At 48.3% G+C, this 23,928-nt stretch overlaps 1 protein-coding gene across 5 annotated transcripts in view; it reads right to left on the bottom strand.

Moving 5' to 3' along the window:
* The window catches only part of CABLES1 (Cdk5 and Abl enzyme substrate 1), a 124,888-nt gene that overhangs the window by 35,681 nt on the left and 65,279 nt on the right, over positions 1-23,928 (bottom strand). For 4 of the 5 annotated variants that reach the window (XM_055236376.2, XM_055236410.2, XM_055236396.2 and 1 more), the window contains exon 4: positions 9,939-10,016. The exons of the other annotated variant lie outside the window; for it this stretch is intronic. In XM_055236376.2, the coding sequence (XP_055092351.2) occupies positions 9,939-10,016 (78 nt within the window). The remainder of the gene's footprint in view (positions 1-9,938; positions 10,017-23,928) is intronic. 5 annotated transcript variants of the gene reach the window in all.

Below are 23,928 nucleotides of genomic sequence, written 5' to 3' on the forward strand. Positions count from 1 at the left end.
GAGCCAAGACCCTGCCACTGCACTCAAGCCTGGGTGACTGAGACTCTGTCTCAAAAAAAAAAAAAAAAAAAAAATGCTCTGTGACTGGACAAAAATGGAAGTGAAACTAATGCTTAATGAATATCTACTACAGCCTGTCAGGGTGCTCAGAGCTTTCACATATAATATTTTATTTACTATTTCATTCATCTCCCTGAAGTGGACATTATAGTCCTTTTACGGATGAGTGAAGCTGGGGTCAGTAAGGCTAGTTCATTTCCCAGGACTGAGGCTTCTGCCTGCCAGCTCGTTCCCATGCACCACACTGCCTCCCTGGCCACAGGTGCCCACGGGTACACGATAGCAAGGATGGGTAAGGGCTGTGGTTTTCCTAATGGAGGCACCAAAGGAGGTGGCTGGCGGGAGTGGGGATGAATGGGCTACTTGTGCCCATTCCTGATTCTCCAGAAGAGCTCTGTTAAAAGACTACGAAGAGTGATCCCTACTACGGAACTCATTTTTGGTCTGGCATTACCTTTACCTTAACTATCTTCCACTTCACATACTCTTTAATGAATTAGCTCAGGGCCACCCCAAGCAGAAGTGGCCATGCAATCTATCCCTGGTAATGATTAGTGGGACTCTGGGATCTGTGTTATTTGAAAGGCGTGGGCACAACCCATATCCAGTCTTTATTCAATGCATGCCAGTAAGTCCTGACAGCCTCCTAACACATGCACCTGATTAGAGATGGCCATGCTGGGCTTCAGAAGGACCTGGCAATTAGGAGTAGATTGTGTGTGGATGAGTGTGGGTGGGTGGTGGCAGGGAGGACGCAGGCAGGGGCTTCAGTCCACCCTAGACACAGACAGGGGCTCCAGGGACAGGATAGAGCATCCCACTCTCTACAGAACTGAGCTTGGGAAAAATGCCCCACCACACCTTTTTTTTTTTTTTTTTTTTTTTTGAGACGGAGTCTCGTTCTGTTGCCCAGGCTGGAGTGCAATGGTGAGATCTCGGCTCACTGCAACCTCCACCCCCCGGGCTCAAGAGATTCTCCTGCCTCAGCCTCCCGAGTAGCTGTGATTTCAGGCGCCTGCCACTACTCCTAGCTAATTTTTTGTATTTTAGTAGAGACAGAGTTTCACCATGTTGGACAGACTGGTCTTAAAACTCCTGACCTCGTGATTTGCTCGCCTCGGCCTCCCGAAGTGCTGGGATTACAGGTGTGAGCCACCGCACCCAGCCAAAAATGCCCTCTTCTTACTCTAGGCTAGATGCAATCTGAATATGTCCTGCTCAGTATGGGGCTGTGTCACTTAAATGTAGCTCACATGCTGCTGGTTTGGAGATGTTCAGACAACCTGAGTTGATAGAGGACTAGGTAAACCTGCCAGCCAAAAGCCAGGGAATTCCAATAGGGCTTGGGCAAAGACTGCAGAAGCCAGTGTGACCTTATCTAAAGGCCCCTGGCATCCTTGGGCTTAACATTCAGGGTGCAAGTATTTGTAAGTGGCTCTGCAGGTGCAGCACTCGTGATCGGAGAGAACTGCACAGGCTGCGAGGCTAATGCAGGGGGAGTCACCTGGCTAATGGGTGGGAGGGGCCTCGCTGGGGCTTAGCACTTGCATCTGGGTGCAGCTCGATGCCCTCTTTTGTCACTTCGGGCTTAGCAACTTTCACTTTCACCATGGGTGGGACAGAGTCACTTGGAGAGAAGCACGACCCTGAGGTCCATGTCAGCTCATCCTTGTTAGCACCTTCTAGGGCCTTCCTTATGGCCAACCATCCAGCTCCATCCTTTTATGGAGGTGCCCTCAAGGATGAGGTGCCAGGCTGAGGGATCCTGAGAGATGCACTTGCTTCTGCTGAAGCAGTCCAGCTGTCCTTTGTTGGGGCAATCATATATATATATATATATATATATAGAGAGAGAGAGAGAGAGAGAGAGAGAGAAACATGAGCTCTATATTCATAAACATAGCAATTCTCAGACGTCTCAGAAACCTTGCTTCTACTCACCCAACACATAGAACCAGAGTGGCCACTACTTTCTGTGCACAGTGCTGCAGATACCTTGAGGATTAACACACAATCCACACCCACAAGTGAAAAATAAGTTAAAATGTACATCATAAGCCCTGAGACATGAAGGGGCTCTTAGTGGAGCTGGGGGTGGGGGGACAGGTGCTGGGGGGGGCACTGAGAAAGCTGCCTGGAGGGATGGCTGAGTATTCCCAAAGGTGAGAGCCTGATGCGTTAAGGAACTATAGGTAGCTTGCTAGGGCTGAGAGGGGCTGTGCTGAGAGAGGGCTGGAGAGGAGCAGCGAGCCCAGAGACTCAAGGGCCCTGTTTCTGTTAAGTCTGGGGGACCACAAAGGAGGTTTTAATTTAGGCTTGGCTGAATCCAGAGCTCCTGGGCTTTGTAAATCCATTTGGACATCTATGCAGTCTCACTAGACACTGTCTTGTCCTTAATGGGAGCACATCTATGGGGAAGGAAGGGACCTTCTAAGCTTCTTAGGGATCCTTGGTTCCCTGAGGGCTCCCTCCTGGGCCAGGCTTGGATCAGGGGCTTGAATTCTCCTTGATCTGGGGTTCTTCAGTCTCCCCAGGTTCAGTTTGGGGACAGGCAGATCTTCTGGTGAACCCACTGGCAGAGACCATAGACTAGCTCATGATACTCATGTAGCTGTTAAAAACTACATTTCCCAGGCTCCCACAGGAGGCCTAGGTTCTGCCAAGTGGAAGCACTCATGGGAAACCTGGAGGTGGAAGTAACACCTGGGGAGATCAGAACTTTTGGCAAGCCTAAGGTGGGGGCCCCAGATGGCAGCGTCAACAGCACTTCCATGGGAAGAGCCCCAGGGTATGGCTGTAAGTGGGTCCTGGCTGTGTTGCCCTCACTGTGTTGGTCCTGGGTGTCTGTCTGTGCTGGTTTCTGTCTGTCCTGGAAATCCTGTAAGGTACCTGAAAACCACGGCCCCACACCCCAACCATCAGAGGGGCCTCCAATGTCTGCAACTCAGGACACTCAGCATACACTACCCTCTATTCCAAGCCTCTGTGTCTCTCAGAGCCACTAGGGGTTCATGCTGCAGGCAAGGCTTTGAATTCCTAAAGTAAAAGAACATGAAGACAGACAGTTATCAGAAGCATCTCATTATATCTAGCAGATGATTTCCTATCGTATGCAAGCAAACTCTGTAAATCAAACAATATTTTATGAGCAGTTAAGAAAGCTCTGTGGCCCTGCCACAAATCCTTTTGTGAAGTGAAGACATGCCTGGTACTGTGATTAGGAATCCTCTAATGCAACTATGCTGCACCCTTTCTCAAAGAGAAGCACTCTTCACGTATGGTATCAGGACATGAGAAAGACCCTTACTGCTCCCTAAATTGCTTCCTGGAGGTGCTCAGGGGGCAACTTGGGTGTATCAGGGAAAAGGTGCTAGGGAGATTCGAGCTGGCAGCACTTCAGGGTCATGAGCTAGCAACACCCACACCTCTGCAGACAGCCAGTGCATCAACACCATACAGACACCAGGAGAATTTCACCAGCTCCACACTCTCCACACACCTTCCTATTCTAAAGACAAATACCCAGATGGGGAAATTACATAGATTATTTTTCACTTAAGACTCCACCCAGAGATGTCTGGTATTTGCCTTGGGAGCATCCAAGTCTGCAGGGTGAACCAGCAAGCTCCAAAGCCTTCTGAAAGCTATAACCCATCAGCTCAGCAGCTGGTGTCCCCAGAGGGCAGTCCGTGTGAGGCACACCTATGAGAGCTGTGACCTCCAAGCTCCATCTTCACCAAAATGCACACCAGTCAGCCAGTGCTGCCTGCCTGTACTGGTCCCGAGCCAGCACGCCCAGCCCCAAAGGCGTGATTATGAAGGGAAACACACTTGGTTCTCAAGTGTGCATTCCAGCTTCCCGGGCTGAACCAGCTCCACAGCAGCAAACACAACACGGCAGATCTGCGGCCACACTGCCTGCCCCCACCTACTAGCACTTGGGCAGTTGCTAAGCCTTTCTCGACCCCTAGCCTCAAGTAAAATGGTAATACTGGCACCTACCTTATGAGGCTGTTGGGCAGATGAAATGAGTGAGCGTATACAAAGCACGTGGACCAGTGCCTGGGATGCCATACACTGTAAGCACTATTCAGGATCAGCTTCTATTATTAGCTCTATTTATCACGTTCACACACATGCTTGACTGCACCCTTCATTAATCCTAGAGAAATGTGCTCTTCTCTCAAATATCCACACCCATACATCACGGTAGGGAAGAGCATGCTGGAGACTGCGGTGGTTGTTAGATACTCGGGCAGTCTGCTTCAAGTAGCAGCTCTAGAGATCACTGTGGGGCCGATCCCTTATCGGCTTGGTCTAAACCTGGTGGCATGCAAAATGACCCCACACGTTTTCCAGTGTTCCCAAGCCCAGGCTGATTAAGCCCCTAGCTTCGTGGCCCACACCAGGAAAAAAAGTGCCTGATACAGTGGCAAGGAGCCACCAGATCTGCCCATTTAAAAAAAATCTCAATTTTAATAAACTCAATGAATATTAATATTCAGGTAGGCGCTTGAGAAGTTGCTGATTGTTGACAGATGGGGAGTGTGGACAGTGTGTTTCATTCATAAATTCCTTGTTCAACACAGCTTACCGCTTCTGCAGCAGCAGCACTGACAAGAATGAGAACAACCTTTTGCACTCACAGCATCCTTGTAGTGTCTGGTTAAACATCCCCATTTTATAGATAAGGAGTCTGAGACTCAGGAGGGCTGAGTGATGGACCCATATGTCAGAGCTCACTCCTGTCCCCAGCCCTCTCCCCTGCCCCTCACTACAGTGGTCTGGATGCTGAGTGTGGCTGCGAAATGGGACTCCAGGTTGAATACGGCATCACTAAATCTCTCAACAGGGCAGGCCCTGCCTGAGAGTTCACGAGGAGCTGGATCATCCGCTGGCATCCTCAGAAGTCAACGCTGAGGATGTAATATCCTTTCTCGTGTTCTAAGGTCTCACGCTTCCAAGTCTAACTGAAGAATTGCCTTCGCTGGGCACTACAATGGATCCTGCCATCTGAATTCACCCAACTCCTTCCTCTGCTCTAATCAGACATTGCTTAGGACGCAATGTTTTTGCTATTTTGTTTGATGATTGGTTTACTAGCTTATTCCCGTCTCTCACTGAGACAGAGGACCAGAGGAATGGCACGGAGAGTAGGCTCCACACATAGACATTATCTCTTTCACCAGTGTATCCAAGGCAGGGTGGCAGTGCCCAGCAAACAGTAGGTGCTCACCAGGCTGCAGGTGAGTGAATTCTGCTGTACAATCGTAGCCCCTAAACCTCCACATAGGTGGCATGCTGGTATGACAAGGCACTTGGGGGGTGGTGGGGATAAAGCAACTTTACATGGCAAACACCTTGCTTTTACTTAAGACCGTATGTACATTTACTATAAATGTGGGTGTTGGTGAGGATTTGTGGGCAGTTCAAGTGTTCTCCAGTGCCTCCCGGCCCACCCTCCATTGTCTTGGATTGGTAACTCATTCCTCCTCACCCCCTCCCCAGTCTCTATCAGGGCCTTAATTCGCTGGGAGCGGAACAAGTGACCTAATGCATAAAAGAATGAATGAATAGATAGTATTATAGAAAGCCCTCCTAAGGTTGGTCTGTCTGCTTTGATCAACTAATGTCAGAATCCAGAATCAGTGTTCAAATTAAAACCAAGAACAAAATGTGGAGGCCATGGTGGGAGGCAGGGCTGGGAAGCTTGAGTGCAGTGCAAGTGGCTAGAAAACAACCCCAGAAAGATCAGGCCACCCTGACAGATGCTTTCCATGGGAAGGAGGCTCAAGTACCCAGCAGATGAACTATGAGCTTCCTGTTTTTACAACTTTCTTGTGATGAAGTTGGAGCTGTACACATTATGCCCCTTAATCGGTGGGGTGGTGGGGGTGTTGTGCTTGTTTGGAATAATCAGGCCCAAGTGGCTGGGTCCATGTGCGTGAGTATAATGGAAACACGGAGGCCAGAAAGCACGGCCCGGCAGGCTGGGGCAGCCCGGGTCCCGAATTCCAGTGTTGCTGACTCTGCCAGGTAGGGGGTTGTGGGCGAGCTTCGCCCCGCTGTGCCTCAGCTGCGAAGCAGGAAGGCCTTTCCACCCCTGAAATTCTATGACTTACGTCCCAGTCACAAAAAGAGCTTCAGCGTAAAAGTAACGGAATTTTCCACTGTGGAAAGTTATTAGTTAATATGTACGTGAACTGAAGTTGTTTAAAATATGTATGTGTATATATTTATTGGTATATTTACTAGTAAACTTTTACTAGCATTTACTTACTAGTACCTTTTTATTTGAGCATAGTTGTTTCCCAATTAGTAAAAAAAAAAATTGAAAAATCATAACTATGGTAAGTGGGTTATTTATAAATACAATGTCTGCTCATTGAAAAGTTTAAAAAGCATTCTGCTTCTTAATCCTGCTGCTGCATCACGATATTTGGAATTGTGCTCAGAGTTTCTTGTGTGAGTACAGAGGTAGACTGTGCTGCAGAAACAAACATGTTCTTTTCTGTTAGGTCTGACAAAGGACCTGATGATTTTTTTTGTTACAGAAAAAATCCTCTTCCAGCTGGGTACAGTGGCTTACACCTGTAATCCCAACACTTTGGGAGGCCAAGGCAGGAGGATCACTTGAGTCCAGGAGTTTGAGACCAGTCTGGGCAACATGGCGAGATCTCATCTCTACTAAAAATTTTAAAAATTAGCTGGGTGTGGTGGCGCGCAACTGTAGTCCTAGCTACTTGGGAGACTGAGGCGGGAGGATGGCTTGAGCGTAGGAGTTTGAGGCTGCAGTGAGCCATGTTTGTGCCACTGCATTCCAGCCTGGGCAACAAAGCAAAATCCTGTCTCAAAAACAAATGAAAACAAAAAACAAAACAAAAAAATCCCTCCTGTGCACCTTGGTTTCCTCATCTATAAAATCTGGAAGAATAGTGGATTTGAATCTGTTCACACCTAGGATGTAAAAGGTGGGATCCCACACACCCATTTTGCTTCTCTGTCCAGGGCCAACAGAGCAGCCAAATCTGCTGAACACCCTATGCAGTGGCCCTTTCTGCAACACAGGAGGCCTTCCCAAGCAGCAAGGAGACCCAGGCATAAACAGTTTCCTAGCACCAACTGGCTGCCACCTAGCATTTCCCTGAGATGTTGAAAAGAGTGGAGGGCCACGCATATCCACAAGGATGTCCAATGGAGATGGTCTGAGTGCCCTCTTCCTGGGTAATTTAAGTTAAAACGACTTCCTACTGGCTTTGCAGAAATGCCATTATCTTCAAATTAATGATGTGAGGTAGTAACTTCCCCATTCTACAGAGGATCCAATGGAAGCTCACAGAAGCTAATAAGTAATAAAAATTCTAAATCTCCGAAGTTCTTCACAGTGATTCTTTTTAACTGTCAGAAATATGGGGTCCTTGCTGAGTGGGCCCTAGCACTTCTCTGCATGCCAGGTGCCATGCTGGAAACCTTGGATCCACTCACTCCTGGGAGCTGCAGTTAACCTCTGGAGGCAGATATCAGAAAAGCTCCACTTCACAGCAAGGTTTCTGCAGATACAGAACTTATCTTGCCTGTCTGCCAGTGTGGGTCACGGAAAAACTTACGGCTGAACAGACTGGCGATTAAATCCCCATTCTGGCCCAAAGTTGATGTTTGAGATTTCAACTCTTAAGGATCAATCAGTGATGCCATCTACAAAATGGGGATGAATACTTGGGTACCACAGTGAGGGGTACCTTACCCCAGACCTTGGAGAATAAAACTAATATGGACACTTCAAAGACAAGTGTGGAGACGCCAAATTAAAGAAACAGAATGAGTCCGCAGCCAGGAAGATTCAAGGATTGCTTGACTGGGTATCTCCGGCATGTATGAAAAGTTGTAGCTGGCCAGGCGCGGTGGCTCACGCCTGTAACCCCAGCACTTTGGGAGGCCGAGGCGGGTGGATCACGAGGTCAGGAGATCGAGACCATCCTGGCTAACACGGTGAAACCCCGTCTCTACTAAAAATACAAAAAAATTAGCCGGGCGTGGTGGCGGGCGCCTGTAGTCCCAGCTACTCAGGAGGCCGAGACAGGAGAATGGCGTGAACCCGGGAGGTGGAGCTTGCAGTGAGCCGAGATCGCGCCACTACACTCCAGCCTGGGTGACAGAGCGAGACTCTGTCTCAAAAAAAAAGAAAAAAGAAAAAAAAAAGTTGTAGTTAATCGTGTGTCTTCCCTGCTAAGCTGTTAAGTTCAGGGGCACAGGAACTCAATCCATCCTTCTCTGCCTTTGTCCCGGGCACCTGGTCACATGACAAGCACTCAATAAATGAATGAATGAGATGAAGCTAAGGAAAGAATGTGTCAATTAGAGAGGTCAGCCAGGGAAACCCAGAGAAACAGGGCTGATGCCACAGTACCATCCAAGCTCTGGCCAGGAGAGGACCTACCGGCAAAGAGCCTGCTACTGATAATACAGACACCCTGGAGGCGTGTGCCCAGGCTGGTCACACTCAAACATTCTGGGCCTTTGGGCTACTACTTGTAATAAGATGAATGAACTGGCCTCTGGGGTCACACCAGGTCTGTGAGCTGGTATGAGCTAATTTTGTCAAGGAATGAGCCTGCTCTTCCAATGTAGCCAGAACCGGGGCCACGGCAGGTAGGTCAGGCGAAGAGAGCTGCCCCACAACATCTCTCTGGGCAGCCCACTGGCCACTAGATGGTCCTTAAACCTCCGAGCTGCAGGATTTGCTGCTACTTTTTCTAGAGCATCTACTTTGCAAGGTTTGGCTGTAAGGATGTAAATAATGAAAAAGACCAGCTCAAAGTGTGTGCTTAACAAACACTGCCATGACGATCACTCCTTAAGGCACACATTTCATCAATGACTGAGTCAGGATTCCACGAATAAAGATGTGTTTTCTGTCCCATGGAGCGGACAATGAAGAGTGCGGATAAGGACCATGGTGAATCGAACAGGCTGTAAGTCTAGCAGATCTATAGGGGAAAGGGGAGGTCATGGTGAGCAGGAAGGCCTGGGGTAGAGCTCACAGAGACAGTGGAAGATGAACACATGGCGAATCAGCACCAGTGGGCATACAGCCCTCCTTGGGGACAGTGGTCACATGTCTGTGGTGTGGCTGGCACAATGACCAGACGCCATAGCCAACATCCCATGATGCTCGACATCTTATGCAGTGAACTGTCCTGCCTTTGCTACCGGCGGCAGCCTGATGACAGACACTGGTTGCATGAAAAGGCAAAAGGAGCATGAGGAGGAAGGAACACAGGGTTCAGGCATGGCGATGAAGAGCGGAGGCTTTGCAAGGACAGACCCTCAGGTACTTACTTTTTTCAGAGTAAAAGGAGGGGCTTGTTGATCTAGAGAGGGAAGCATTCCTCTGGCCTGTAGCTAGTTACCTAATCTCTGGTCCTGGAACCCTTTTGCTTTGATGTTTCTCTGTGGTGGCAGCTCCAGCTTGCTGGTCAGTTTCCAACCCCAAGCCCGAGATGCAAGGAGGTGGGATGGTCACAGGGTTTGTTCCAATTCCCTCCTTGACCTACCTTTTTTCCAAAGGTTGGCATGGCCCTGTGGAATATGGTGGGCCCCGTAATGTTCTTGCTAAAGCAAGTATTGGATAAGGTAACAAAATGTAGATTTAGAAAGAACAGGCAATAGGATGGGGACACACATGCACACACACAACGAGGAAGCTTTCTGGCTGAAAAGAAAGTGGAACATCTTTTTATTGTTCCAGTGTACAAATACTGAGTTTGCAGTGTCAAAGCAAGGCAACTTCTTGAAAATGGAAAGGATGGCCACATTATGTACATTGGTGTGAGAACTTTTCACCCAGAGAACTACAAAGCATGCATGCATATACATACCCGACTTGGGTACTGTCGCGATACGGCAGCACTGAAAATATACTACAGAAGGATCTTCTGCCACTGATAAGGACTATTCTAAAAAATAAAAAAAAGAACAAACAACAAACACACTAAATGCAAAGACTCAAACTAAAAAACAAAATCTATAGCAATTAAGCATTCATGGCATTCATAGCAGTATTTGCACGCTCCCACCACCTCCTCTGGCAGATGGTATTCTGCTCTCCTTGCAAAATGCAACCCCAGCGTGGCAGAAGTGGGCTGCCTCTCCTCATCCCAATATTAACATGTGAGACACCAGCAAGGGTCACTAATGAGTACACCTGCACCCCTTCTCCTGCAAGACCTGCTTGCTGTGGGCTGCACATGCAAGAGGGGGCAGACAGAGCTGAGTTCGGGGTGGCCAAGGCTGGGTGAGCAGTCGTGCCACATTTAAACCATTGATTTCTCTTTTGCAGTGAACAATGCAAGAGCAATAGCGCCAGAAACTATGAGCAGGAAAGACACTCAGAGGCCATTATGATCATTAGCTTTTTCATCTGCTGGCAACATGTTAGGTTCTGAGAATAGATTAAGGGAACAATTACATAATCAGTCTTAGCCTCCATTCCTGCTATCAAGATACTACTGGAAACAGTTCTACATGATGGTCTTATGCAATCAAAAGCCACTTAAAAAAAAAACACATTAAAACAAAAACAAAAACCCTCAAAAGCACTTATCCTGGCATCTGAGAATAACTTTTGCCAAAGGGAATTGCTGATGAAAAACTGGAGAAATGAGTGGAGGAGATTTAAAAACAACATTCTTTGTAGCACAAAGTCCATGCACATCATATGGGGAAGCTTATTTACTTTTGTCATCCTTTCCTTCGACAACCATAAGAAGACCAGGGCAAATGGTACTACTACATGCATCAGGGTTTGGGGATTTCAACTTTGTTGTAAAACTATGAAATTAAATCGTCCTGGGATGTAGTCCGGTTCCCTGGCATGGCAAACCAGGCCATGTCTCCTGGTTTCTGTCTCTCCGGTTTCAACACCCACAGAATTTCCCCGATTTAACCATTCTACCTGTGCTGAAGCACTTACAGCACCCCTACCCTAAAAAAAGTCCTGCTGTTTTATACTTGTGTTCTTTGCATGCTATTTCTTCTGCCTATATGCCCCACCTTGAAACACCTAATGAACTCCTATTTATTCTTCCAAACCTAGCTCAGAAGTATCCCCTCTCCACGGAGTGTTTCCTGCCCCTCTTCATGGAGTTACTTGTTCTCTTTTTGGTGCTGTCTCCAATTCCCCATTCACACGTCCAGGAGAGCACGGATGTGATCCACGCTGCTAATCATTTGCCTCCCTCTTTTACTAGAGGGTGAATCCAGGCAGGGGTTTAGTGCGTGGTGGCCCCTCTATCTATGTATGGGTATTAGATGTCACTGAAATGCAGTGTGGGCCTCAGAGCAGCAACATTTGAGTATCCGTCATGGGAGGGCAGGGCTGCAGGCATCCTATGCAATCAAAAGCCACTTTCGGCTTTTGACACTTTTGTTGTCAGTTCCATAGCAGTTCATATCCACAGTGGTTAATGGGATGGGACCAAAGTAACACACTCAGCTTCGAACACCAGCTGTCACTTTTGTTTGACCTTGGTCAGCTTACTAACGCTTCTGAGCCTCATTCTGCCCTTCTAAAAAATGGGATAAAATTAGTTATCTTATTGGAATGCTATAAGAGCACGAGTCCATACTTGGAGAACCCTCAGAAGAACAACTGGCAAACAGTACACACTCAATAATAAATATGAACCATCTTTACTGCAGACCAGCTGCCTGGGTTAGGATTCAGGATTTCCACCTAGTCCGTGGACTCAGATCCTCTTCAGACCTCTGTGCTAAATACCCAAGACTGCTCAGACCTGAAAGGCTGTGCTGCCAGGACAGCTGAAAGACCCCACGCATGGCTGTCTACATCGGTGTAGCATGAGATATACACAGAGATGCTGCTGAAGGGAGATGCTGCTCATCAGATACCACAGGCCCACACCCTGGTCACTGTCGAGGACAGAGCATCGTGTCCAGAGTGGACTGTCAAGGCCTGAAGAGCCAGGGGTTACATGAATCATGAGCACACCCTGCTGAACACCAGCCAGGCTCCTTGGGCTCGCCTGCATGGAGCCCAGCAACAGAGCTTCTTATGCTGCAATGCCTCTGTAAATTTACCTACAGAGACATAACAGCCAATACTTATTAAGTATTGATTACGTGCCAAATTCTAACTGCTTTAACTGATGAGGCAGGTTGAGTCAGTGACGTGCCAAAGGAGATGGACCAGTAGGTGGGGCAGGGTGGAGATTGCAACTTGAGCTCTTTACCGCCAAGAATGCTCTTCCCTAAACCTTACTAGAAAAGCCTGCCCCTTGGGGACGTGACTGGGTACCCATGGACTTCTTGGGATACTAATAAGTCTGCCTTCATCCAGGTATTCTAGGCCGGCTTTTCAGCCTGGCCTGTGGGTCACCATGCCCAGTGCAGGGAGGGGCAAGAGGGTGACAGATCACACACCCCTGATCTTGGAGCTGCTGGAGCCAGGGGAGGCCCGCTCAGCCTGGACCCCTTCCCAGATGGAAGGGCAGAGGCTCTCCACACACTCACTGCCACTCCCTGCCATCTACCCAGGACAAAGGCCTGGAGCAACTCATTCATATGTCACTGGGCATCAATGTCCTCTGCAACACAGTGGCAGGAATGTGTTGAGCAAACTCCACCGGCTTAGCAATGCTGCATTTTCCTCACTACTCATGCTAAGGTGTCCTTCCTTCCCACACACTAAATTTGTTTGGACGTTTTTAATAGAACAAGAAAATGAGAGAATATAAATGCAAGGACAATCCAAGTCTTCTTTCCAATCTTGCAACCACAAGGTGCCTATCAGTAAATGGGCTGCTTGTTCTATTAAGTGAGCGCTCACTCTGGGTGGTCCGCACCACTATGTCTAGGAGAGGCTGAAAACATGCCACTCATTCCAGAAAAACATGTTATTTTACCACATAGGTCAAGTTTAGCAACTATGAATATGGACTGTTTCAACAATTCCAGTAGGGTTGCTTCCTCCCTGGTTGGCCAGTATCAAGCGGCTAGAGGAAGGAGGAGGGAGTATCACATCTTTGGGCCCTTCCCCGCCCTTCTCCAATCATTTCATGGACCCTCAGTTTCTGCAGGGGCCAGAGGGGGAACTCACAGCAGAGACCCGCACAGAGGCTCTGCAGCCGGTTTGCCAATGGAGCTTCCAAGAACACATCACACGTGTTTCCAGAAGTAGTTCTGGCATCTGGGAGGGACTGCAGGCATGAACCACAGCAGGCAAGTGGCAGCAAGTGATGGCTCCCATCTTCTTGACTCCTTACACTGGGAAACCTTGAACAGCATGGTTCTGACAACAGGTCCCGTGTGATCAACCGTTATGTTTAGAACCTGTGGGCTTCATGTGAATTTGCAGCTTTTCTCTTGATAAACATGAGGGAAATGTCCATGGTAATGGAGATACACAAGAAGAGAATCAGATGTTTGCCTCCTGGAAGGTACTTCTATTATTTGAGGAAGAATTCAATCAGATGACTTAAGCACAGTCCACTTCCAGTGTCAGACATTGACCACCCTCCTGTCTTTGCCTCCAAACACGGCGGCTCTCTTCTCTTACACTCAGATGGCATGCAAAAAGCCCAAATCATTTCCCCCACCTGTGACATACAACACTTTACTTGGAGTTGAGATGATCAGAAAATATTACGTGAAAGATTATGACTTCAGAAGAGGAATTAATTCCAGGGAGATGGATCTTTAAGGAATTAAAGGTCACATTTCCACATGAACATCTGCCAGAGGAAAAAAATAGCAAAGGAAAACATTCCCTGGGGCTATAGCCCACATGGACAAAGCATCTTGGATACACAATGCTTCCTGAAACTTCCAGGGATGCTCATGAGAGCTTGGAAGCTGAAGGAGCCCCATCCAGCTTTCTTCGTCACGTAGCCTCATTGCCATGCTCTCAGGAAAGTGCTTCTGGTATGAGGGATCTTGCAGCTTCAGACCACAAAGCTTCCGCAGCCACAGTTAGTTCACAAGACGCTGAGTGTCCAGAACAGCCAGGAGATGCACAAGGACACCCCCCCAGGTGACAGAGCACCACAGGCCACTTTTCACCAAATCTGCTTTTACCCCCTCAGCCCAGCACTGGCGACGTCTAAAAAGGCAATGTCTCTGACCAGCCATGATCCTCAAGTATTTCCTCTTTTGCCAAAAAACCGGAGCCTTGTTCTATTTCCAGCCACCTGGGGAGTCTCTGTTCGTTGTGAGAAGGTCTCATCTCTTACAGGTGAAATGTTCCATTACAACATAAATATTCTCTTAAGGACATAAAAACAAGCAACCAAGTCCAAGAGGCAGAGGAAAGAAAATCACATCTGCAGTAACGGGGGGGTGAATATAGTGAAGGCCAAACACAGCCCAGGGGTGTCCACAGCCCAGGGGTATTAGGCACTAGGCACACATGTAAAAATTCTGTGGTTCATTCCCTCCACGCCCAGGAAGCAAGAAAGAATATGCCTACAAAGCCGATGTTGGGGGTTCAACTGTGCTCCCCAAATGACATGTTGGAACCCTAAGCCCTAGTACCTGCGGCTGTGGCCTTATTTGTAAATACAGATGTCCCCACTTATCCACAAGGGATGTGTTCCAAAACCCCCAGGGGATGCCTGAAACCACAGATAGCATGACGTCTGTATGTACTGTTTTTTCCTTTGCAGTCATTTCATACAGGGCAGGTAGCGAGACCGTGTAGATATGCTGGACCAAGGGCTGACTCATGTCCCAGATCAGACAGAGTGGGAGGGCGAGAGATTTCACCATGCTACTCAGAATGGCATGCAATTGAGCACTTATGAATTGTTTGTGGAATTTTCCATTTAATATTTTCAGACCATGTGGTTGACTGCGGATAAGGAGGGACTGCTGCAGTGTCTTTGCAGATGTTATCAAGTAAGGATGAGGTCCTACTGGGTCAGAGTGGGCCTTCAATCCAATGGCTGATGTCCTTACAAGGGGCAAGAAATTTGGAGATACCTACACACACACGAAGGGAAGAAGGCCACGTGACAGTGGAGACAGAGACGGAAGTGATGCAGCTACAAGCCAAGGACACCAAGGCTCACCAGCACCACCGGAAGCTGAAGAGTTGAGAGCTGATTCTTCCCCTGGGGCTCAGAGGGAACATGGCCCCACGCTTCCAGTCTCCACGACAGGGAGAGAACTCCTTGTTGTTGTCTTAATCATCCAGTTTGTGGCACCTTGTGGGGAAGCCCTGGAAAAGGACACAGCTCTCCCTGGCATGGGTCCGGGCCATGCACCCTGGCTCAGCGGGTCCTCTGCACACCACACTTCGAGCACTGTGCACAGAGACGGTGAAGGCGTGAAGGCCAACGTCCGGAGACAAATGAATATTATGAAATCTGGAAAACTCGTTCTCTTCCCAGCTCCACTCTGACCCCTTTTCCCACAGCCGTTCCTTCCTCCTCTCACAATGCTTTATTAAAAGCTGGAAGAAGGGGACTTGACCCCTTTCCGTCTCTTCTGAAGGGCTGGCAATGGCATAATGAGAGCCGAACGAAAACACTACCACCACCAACAAAATGTTCTTGTTTACTCTATTTAAATGCTCATGAGCTATTGGGGGGATGCTTTTCCTCCTTAGGAACAACTCCCCTCACTGTTGGATGTGCCTCATCTGGGTACAAGGGCAAAGCGGAGAATTGGTAGGGGCTCCAAGAACATTCTTCACAGAGCGATCTGTTCCTTTCTGCCTGGAGTTGGAAGCAGATGCTATTCCAGGGCAGGAGCTGGGAAGAGAAGGGGTCCCATGGACAAGAAGGCACTAGAACAAGGAGCTGAAAGTGCTGGGGCTGGCCTAGGAGGAGGAGGCATGGGATTCTAACAGGTGGGAACAGGAGGAAGGGAAGCATGGCTTAACCCTGTAAAGTGTGGAGCTGCACAGGGCGTCTGGAGCCAGGGAACTGGGGGGCATGAGTTAAATGGTCTGATGCATCTGAGAATCTGTGCTAAGTAGCCCACAAATACCACATGGTGGTACTGTTACTGGTGGAGGCATTAGTCTTCTCTTCATGACTATGACTGCCACCTCCACCACCACACTTCCATGACCACTAAGATCACTGCTACCATAGGACATACTGCAGGCAGGCCTCCCCACCTGCTGAGGAGGCACAGCTTATCCTACAACCTAGGGAGTGGCAAATTTCTGATAAACAAGTTATATAATCTTCCTCTCCTCCTCCCTCCCTCACACAAATATTTTCTGAGCACTTAATCCATGCCAGACATTGTACTAGGTGCTGGGGATCTGATGATGAATGGCCCAGCTAAGAGCTCCCTCCTTGCAAAGCTTAGGGGTGGTTGGGAGATACCTCCATGCAGAGGTGTTAAGTTCTCTGATGGGAACTAGGAGGCGCTACTGAGCACACAGGAAGAATAACCCAGCCTAAAGGAGGCAAGGTGGGCTTCCTGGAGCAAGTGATAACTGAGACCTCAGGGATAAGTGGCAACCAGTCTACAGTGAGAAGATATGCTGGCGGGAAAACTGGCATGAGTCAAGGTTGGGAGAAAGAGCATTCAGCCTATTCAAGGAACTGAGTGAATAATAAATGTTCACGGACCTCCACGTGCCTGACTCACCAGCGTTTCCACTCCCCTCTGTACAACCCCTTGACCAACACCCCTGACTCAGGCAAAACTCAGCCTGGTAGGCTGTTCGCCACCAACCCCCACTGAGTTGTGCACTTACTAAGGGTCCCTTATATATGGCCTAATCCTGTTTATGTCAGTTGTATTATTATTTATATTTGCACTTGTTTATTAAAGACTGTGCACTGCTGGGCACCGTGACTCACGCCTGTAATCCCAGAACTTTGGGAAGCCGAGGTGGGAGATCACATGAACTCAAGAGTTTGAGACCAGCCTGGGCAACATAATGAGACCTTGTCTCTACTAAGAATAAAAAAAAATCAACTGGGTGTGGTAGCACATGCCTGTAGTCCCAGCTACTCAAGAGGCTGAGGTGGGAGGATTGCTTGAGCCCAGGAGTTCAGGGCTGCAGTGGGCTATGACTGTGCCACTGTATTCCTGGGTGACAGAGCAAGACCCTGTTGCGCAAAAAAAAAAAAAAGAAAAAAAGAATGCACAAACTAAAGAATGTGGAAAACAAACAGAAATGCTGTTTAAATTTTTTGTTTAATACTGGATGCTTTAAAAATATTCACACAAGGCAAGTCATTGAAAAAAACTGCAGTTGAAATAGGTATGAGCAAGACTGTAAAAGATTAGGAAAAAATTGTAAAAACTGTAAAAATCCAAACAGATTTTGCACTTAGATTCTTGGGCCACTTTCGAGAAGTCCAATGTGGACATCCCAGCAATGGGTGGGAACAATGAGGACATAAGGAAGTCCATGCCACAGACAGACTCTGATCTGTGGACCCCCACACAAAGGAAACGCACGGCACGAAAAGCTGCAGAATGGACCATCACTCATGGGCCTTAAATGCCAGCACAACATCTAAGCTGTGTAGGAGATTTCTGTGTGTATTTCCTTTGGCATTTACTAACCTTTTCCCCAACCAAGCGATTACTGTGAATAATTCAGCATAGCTGAGGGTGGCATGGGGGAGAAGCATTAGTCCAAATGTGAGGCTGGCTGGAGAAAGACCTCCTGAGCCCCGTGGGAAAGTCGGGGTTTGGGAGTCCCCAGCTTAAGGTGGGGATTGCAGCCATGGTGTGGAGGAGCACTCACAGAAGTGGAGTGGGATGAGGAGCGAGGAGGGTCTGGGACGGGGCGGGAGGACGGCAGGCGGTGTCAGATGGGCAGAAAAGCTCACGAAGTCAGAGCACCACAAACTGGGTGGCTTAAACCACACAAATGTATTGTCTCACAGTTCTGGGGGCCAGAAGTCCAAAATCAAGGTGTCGGCAGGCCCATGCTCCATTTGAAGATGCTGGGGAGGGGTCTGCTCCAGGCCTGTCTCCTGTCACCTGGTGGCTCCATGGCTTGTGGCAGCATCACTCCAATCTTCACACAGCATTCTCCTCGTGTGCCTCTGAACCCCAGTTTTCCCTTACTTCAAGAGAGTGGGGCTTTTGCTCCATCACCTAGACTAGAGGGCAGTGGCATGATATTAGCTCACTGCTGCCTTGAACTCCTGTGCTCAAGTGATCCTCCTGCCTCGGCCACATCCTGAATCGCTGGGACTATAGATGTGAGCTATGACACCTGGCTTCAATTTCCTCTTTCTGTAAGGATATCAGTCATATTGGATTAGGGTCCATCCTACTCCAGTATAACCTCATCTTAGTGAATTGTATCTGCCACAACTCTGTTTCCAAATAAACTCACATTCTGAGGTACAGGGAGTTAGGACCTCAACACAGGAATTTTGGGGGCTAAAGTAAGGGGAAAACAAGAAGAGTTTGGTGTCACAGAAGTGAGAATGTCCGGCCAGGTATGGTGGCTCAAGCCTGTGATCCCAGCACTTTGGGAGGCCGAGGTGGGCAGATCACCTGAGGTGAGGACTTCAAGACCAGCCTGGCCAACATGGTGAAACTCTGTCTCTACTAAAAATACAAAAATTAGCTGGGTGTGGTGGCAGACACCTATAATCCCAGCTACTCGGGAAGCTGAGGCAGGAGAATCACTTGAACCCAGGAGATGGAGGTTGCAGTTGCAGTGAGCCAAGATCACACCACTGCACTCCAGCTTGGGTTGGGTGACAGAGGGAGATGCCGTCTCAAAAAAAAAAAAGAAGTCAGGAAGGAAGTCCTTTTGGAATCCCCTCCCCTGCTCAGCCAGAACAGCCCTGGTAGCTGCATCCTGAAGTGTGGTCCAGCCCCGAGTCATCTGCTAGCTATAATTATTTTTTCTTCTCAATATGTTGCAGATCAATGGTGTAGACCAAGGACTGACATCTCCTCTGGGCTCCCAGGCTAAGCAGAAGATTAAAACAGAAATGCCAATAGGATTTGGCTGTGTCCCCACCCAAATCTCATCTTGAATTGTAGCTCCCATAATTCCCACATGTTGTGGGAGGGACCCAGTGGGAGATAACTGAATCATAGGGGCAGTTTCGAGAATACTATTCTCATGGTAGTGAATAAGTCTCAGGAGATCTGATGGTTTTATAAGGGGAAACCCCTGTCGCTTGGCTCTCATTCTCTCTTGCCTGCTGCCACGTAAGATGTGCCTTTTGCCTTCCGCCATGATTGTGAGGCCTCCCCAGCCCTATGGAACTGTGAATCCATTCAGCCTCTTTTTCTTTTTTTACTCAGTCTCAGGTATGTCTTTATCAGCAGTGTGAGAACAGATGAATCAGCAGCGTGAGAAGAGACGAATACAACCACCAAGGGAAGGTTCTGTCCAATCTGAAACAATTTCCAACTCTTCTACCTTTCCTCTGTGACTGCTTTTATTTCTTCAAATCAAACTGGTGGAAAAGCAGCAACAAGTACCCGCGGGCTGTGAGCTTTTCAGTCGCAAACATGTACACAAGCGCAAGGCACTGAGCACAGCTGCCAAAATCATTTATCTCAAAAGCCTCGTGCAACAACACTACAGAAGCAGCCAGCCTCACCTCCATGCTATTTAAAGAGTCATGAATAATAAAACCGGGTGCGTGTGGTGCTGACCCAGCACACCGCCGGGAACTGGGCACCAGTATTCTCAGTGCCGAGTGACTGCCCTGCATGCCAGCTTCTCTCCCCACTCCCGCCACTTAGTGCCAGGCGAATAAAGCCAAGGAAATGTGATGGTCAGTGAGACTTGTGAGCAGCTCTAGGGGCCATCTCAGTGAAGGAAGAGCCTGGAACCGGAGCCCCAGTGACATCTGGAGAGTCCTGGAGGCTTCTTCAGGCTGTCCACTCCCTGTCCTCCTAGACTGGGGTTTTGTTAAGAACTGATCATAAACACCGATGATGACAAGGATAAAGATGCTTCCTGCCGCCTTCTGCCACTGAGGGGATGGCAGGTGCTAGCCTTTTCACGAAAAACAAAATCTCTGAGAGGAAAAAAAGCCAGCTCAGGAAAGGGTCCGTGTTGCAAGGTGCCCCACAGAAGATGCTTGACTTCTATCAAACTGGATGGGTTCATTTCAGGGAGAAAAAGCAATGACATTTTTCTTCTTTCAAAAAGGCCAGTCTGGGGCTGGTAACGAGCCGTTTTCTTTTTTGAAACATGCCACTTCCTCCAAGTCGTTTTTCAAACTAAATTAGGCTGACAGCTTGGAACTGATGAGATCACAAACAAGGTCTTAATTTAGTTATGACCCATCCGCTTTTTCCCTCCAAAATGTTTTGGTGCAACAAGGAAAGGCTCCAGCTTGACTTCAGTCACTGTACTTTTACCATCTTCCTTTAAAATACAGATAAAGGGCGCTGAAGTCTTTTACGTGTGTGTGTGTGTTTTGTTTGTTTGTTTGTTTTTTTTTTTTTTAACGTTATCCCATTGAGTTCACACTTTAAACACTCTGGCTCAGTTCTTTAACCACTCCCATCTCAAATCCTTTTACATCTCTTTGAAAATTTCTCCCAAGGGAGAAGATAGTTCAGTCAACTCACTGCAGAGTACATTTCTCTACCTGTTCACAATGAGATGATTCTCGAAGCAGACCCAGGAGGCGGCACTTCCAGGACACATGAAGCCATCTCCTGCATGCCATGCCAACATTCGACACCCAGATGACTTCAAAAGGACACCCAGTAAAGCCCACGCGGGCATGTGACAGAGGAAGGAGACACCCACATGAAACGAGGGCTCTGTCACTCTTCAAGACAGAGGTTCATGAGTCTCAAGAACTGGGAGCACCAAGAGGAAAGGTCCTTTCTTAACAGGACCCTGAGGGTCACTAGACACAAATGTCACAAAAGCCACTGAGTGTCTCCAGTCTTTTTTTTTTGACGGAGTCTTCTTGCTCTGTCTCCCAGGCTGGAGTGCAGAGGTGTGATCTCGGGTCACTGCAAGCTCCGCTTCCCGGGTTCATGCCATTCTCCTGCCTCAGCCTCCCGAGTAGCTGGGACTACAGGCGCCCGCCACCACGCCCGGCTAATTTTTTTGTATTTTTAGTAGAGACGGGGTTTCACCACGTTAGCCAGGATGGTCTCGATCTCTTGACCTCATGATCCGCCTGCCTCAGTCTCCCAAAGTGTTGGGATTACAGGCGTGAGCCACAACGCCCCGGCCGAGTGTCTCCAGTCTTTATGCTCAGAATCCCTGCTGTCCTTCTGATGCGTCAGTCCTTCCTGGCCAGCAATGAGCGAGGCTGTGTAAATGTCTGTCTTCTTCAAGGGTGTATCTAATGGCTGGGAACTGAGATTTGTCTTCACTTCTGTTTAGCCTCCACTGCGGCACACAAGTAGGGTTTTCAGTGAAGATGCAGGTTAGAGCCCATGGTGACTGGCTCTCCTCTTACAATAAGCAGCAGCTTCCACTTGCCAACTGCCCTCCTCAGCAGGAGGTTCAAAGGCCCGTTCCAGATGCTGCGGCATTGGGCCACCAGCCACCTCTCTTGTTGACAAAAGGCTTGCTCGGACATTTGTGACCAGCTTTTCAAAAAGATCTCCAGTTGCTTTTGAACATCGTATCAAAATGAACTCTTTTAGACGATAATACTCAACCACCCTCTCTCTCATTTTCTACAGGAAAGATAAGTTACCAAAATGACCTGCAATGCCTACCCCTGACTTTTGGTCACCCAGAGTGACTGTGTTCCAAGGCGAGTCAGATCACTCGCACCTCTGCTCAGCACGCTGCGTGGTTCCCACCTTGCTCACAACCAGACAGACCTCTGCAGTCACCACCAACTTCTCAGAGCTCATCTTGCCTTCCTTCCTTCCTCTCAATCACCTCCCCCATGTGGGCTTTCCTAGAGTTCCTCAAACACACCCCGTCCCTTCCGCCTCAGTGTCTCCATGACTGCTGTTCCATCAGGGTGAATGCACTTCCCCACTGGGATAGCCCCAGGGCTGGCTCCCTCACCTCCCTCACACCTCCACTCCCAGGTCTCCCCATCGCCCCAGAGTGTCCTTCCCCAACCCTGGCTGCCTCAGTCTCTCTCCATGGCACATTATCTCACCTTTCACCTGTGCACATTTATCATTTCCCTCCCTATTGGGATGTAACTTGTTTTATTCATGGACACATCCCAATAGTCACAGAGTAGGTGCCAGCAAACATGTGTGCGGTGGACTGAGGACGCATGTTCCTACAGTGCATGTAGTTAAGGAACTGCCTTATTATTGGGCACCTTGTATCTGGAGAGTCATTAAGCAATAATTCCTCTTGCCCTAAACCCTGGTAACCACTTATCTACTTTCTGTCTGTATAGACTGTTCTGGTTATTTCATATAAATGGAGTCATATGACATTTGACCTTTTGTGATTGGCTCATTTCACTCAGCTTATTTTCAAGGTTCATCACAATTCCTTCCACAAAGTCCACTGCTGGGGGACCATCCTAATACACATCTAGCTTCCTATGACATGACATGCATGCTGATGGCAACACCACAGATGGGACCCGCCCTGGTTGGGTACAAAGGCGACACCAGCCTTCCGCGATACTAGCCTTCCATCAGGACAAGCTAAATTAGCTCCCTCTGTATTGGCATTGCATTGTGAGCCTGGGGTGGAACACACTGTCCTAAATGCCAAGATATTTTTCACGTGTACTAAAAAATCTATATCCTGTGCTATAATCAACAGTCCACCTGAATTACATTTATCCTTGCTCAGTTTAATCTCGGTGGACTGGCTCTAGTATTTCCAGTGAATGAAGTATCTGGATCTTGGTTCTCATCTGTAATGCTCCTTCCTGCTTCTGCTCTCCCTGCTTTTAGCTTTCCACGTGGCTGACAACCAGGCTTCTGGGCCTTTACACCAATCACTCATCTGCACTGCAGGAGATAACGCTGGCGGGAATACCACATGCTATTCTATTCAAACTCACCCTCAGGCTGATGATGGTCAGCTGACAAATTTCAGCCACCTGCAGAAACTCCAGTTTCACAATCACCTGGCCCTTCTCACTGCTCTATCCACAGGGACATGCGATAGTGAGGAATAAACTGACATTTTGCCGCAATCTAGAAATGTAATGTCCATGGCACTTCCTCACTTTACTAAGTTATTCCATCAATGAGGAATCGAAGCTGATGGGACATGACCTTTTCTTAGTGAACTCATGTTGACTGCTAGCAACCTCCACACAAACCGTCCGTTCTCAAACTCTGCTAAGCATCACCTCTAGGCTTGCAGTCTATGATTATTAAAATCTACCCTCTCCCGATCGGGCACGGCGGCTCACACCTGTAATCCGAGCACTTTGGGAGGCTGAGGCGGGCGGATCACGAGATCAGGAGATTGAGACCTTCCTGGCTAACACAGTGAAACCCTGTCTCTACTAAAAAAGTACAAAAAAATTAGCTGGGCATGGTGGCGGGTGCCTGTAGTCCCAGCTACTCAGGAGGCTGAGGCAGGAGAATGGCGTGAACCCAGGAGGCAGAGTTTGCAGTGAGCCGAGATCATGCCACTGCACTCCAGCCTGGGCGACAGAGTGAGACTCCATCTCAAAAAAAAAAAAAAAAAAAAAAAATCTACCCTCTCGCATTACCCTCACAATTTTTTCCACTGTAAAGCAACTTTTGCTTAGTATCAGACTTAGAACTTCGTTCATTCTCCAGGGCACTTTAAAGATCATTTGTATTTCCAAATTCTTTCTATTCTCCAGGATCTAGCCCTGATGACTACAATTCACTTAAAAGGCCTCTCTGTTTATTCAGCAAACACTTGCTGAGTGCCTACTGTGTGCCTGGCACGTGGCTTTGTTTAGAGTCTACACTTCCAGTTCTACTTGGTGAGGAAGTTAAAAGCAGGCCAGC

Source organism: Symphalangus syndactylus, chromosome 1 (assembly GCF_028878055.3).
Source record: "Symphalangus syndactylus isolate Jambi chromosome 1, NHGRI_mSymSyn1-v2.1_pri, whole genome shotgun sequence".
NCBI lineage: Eukaryota > Metazoa > Chordata > Mammalia > Primates > Hylobatidae > Symphalangus > Symphalangus syndactylus.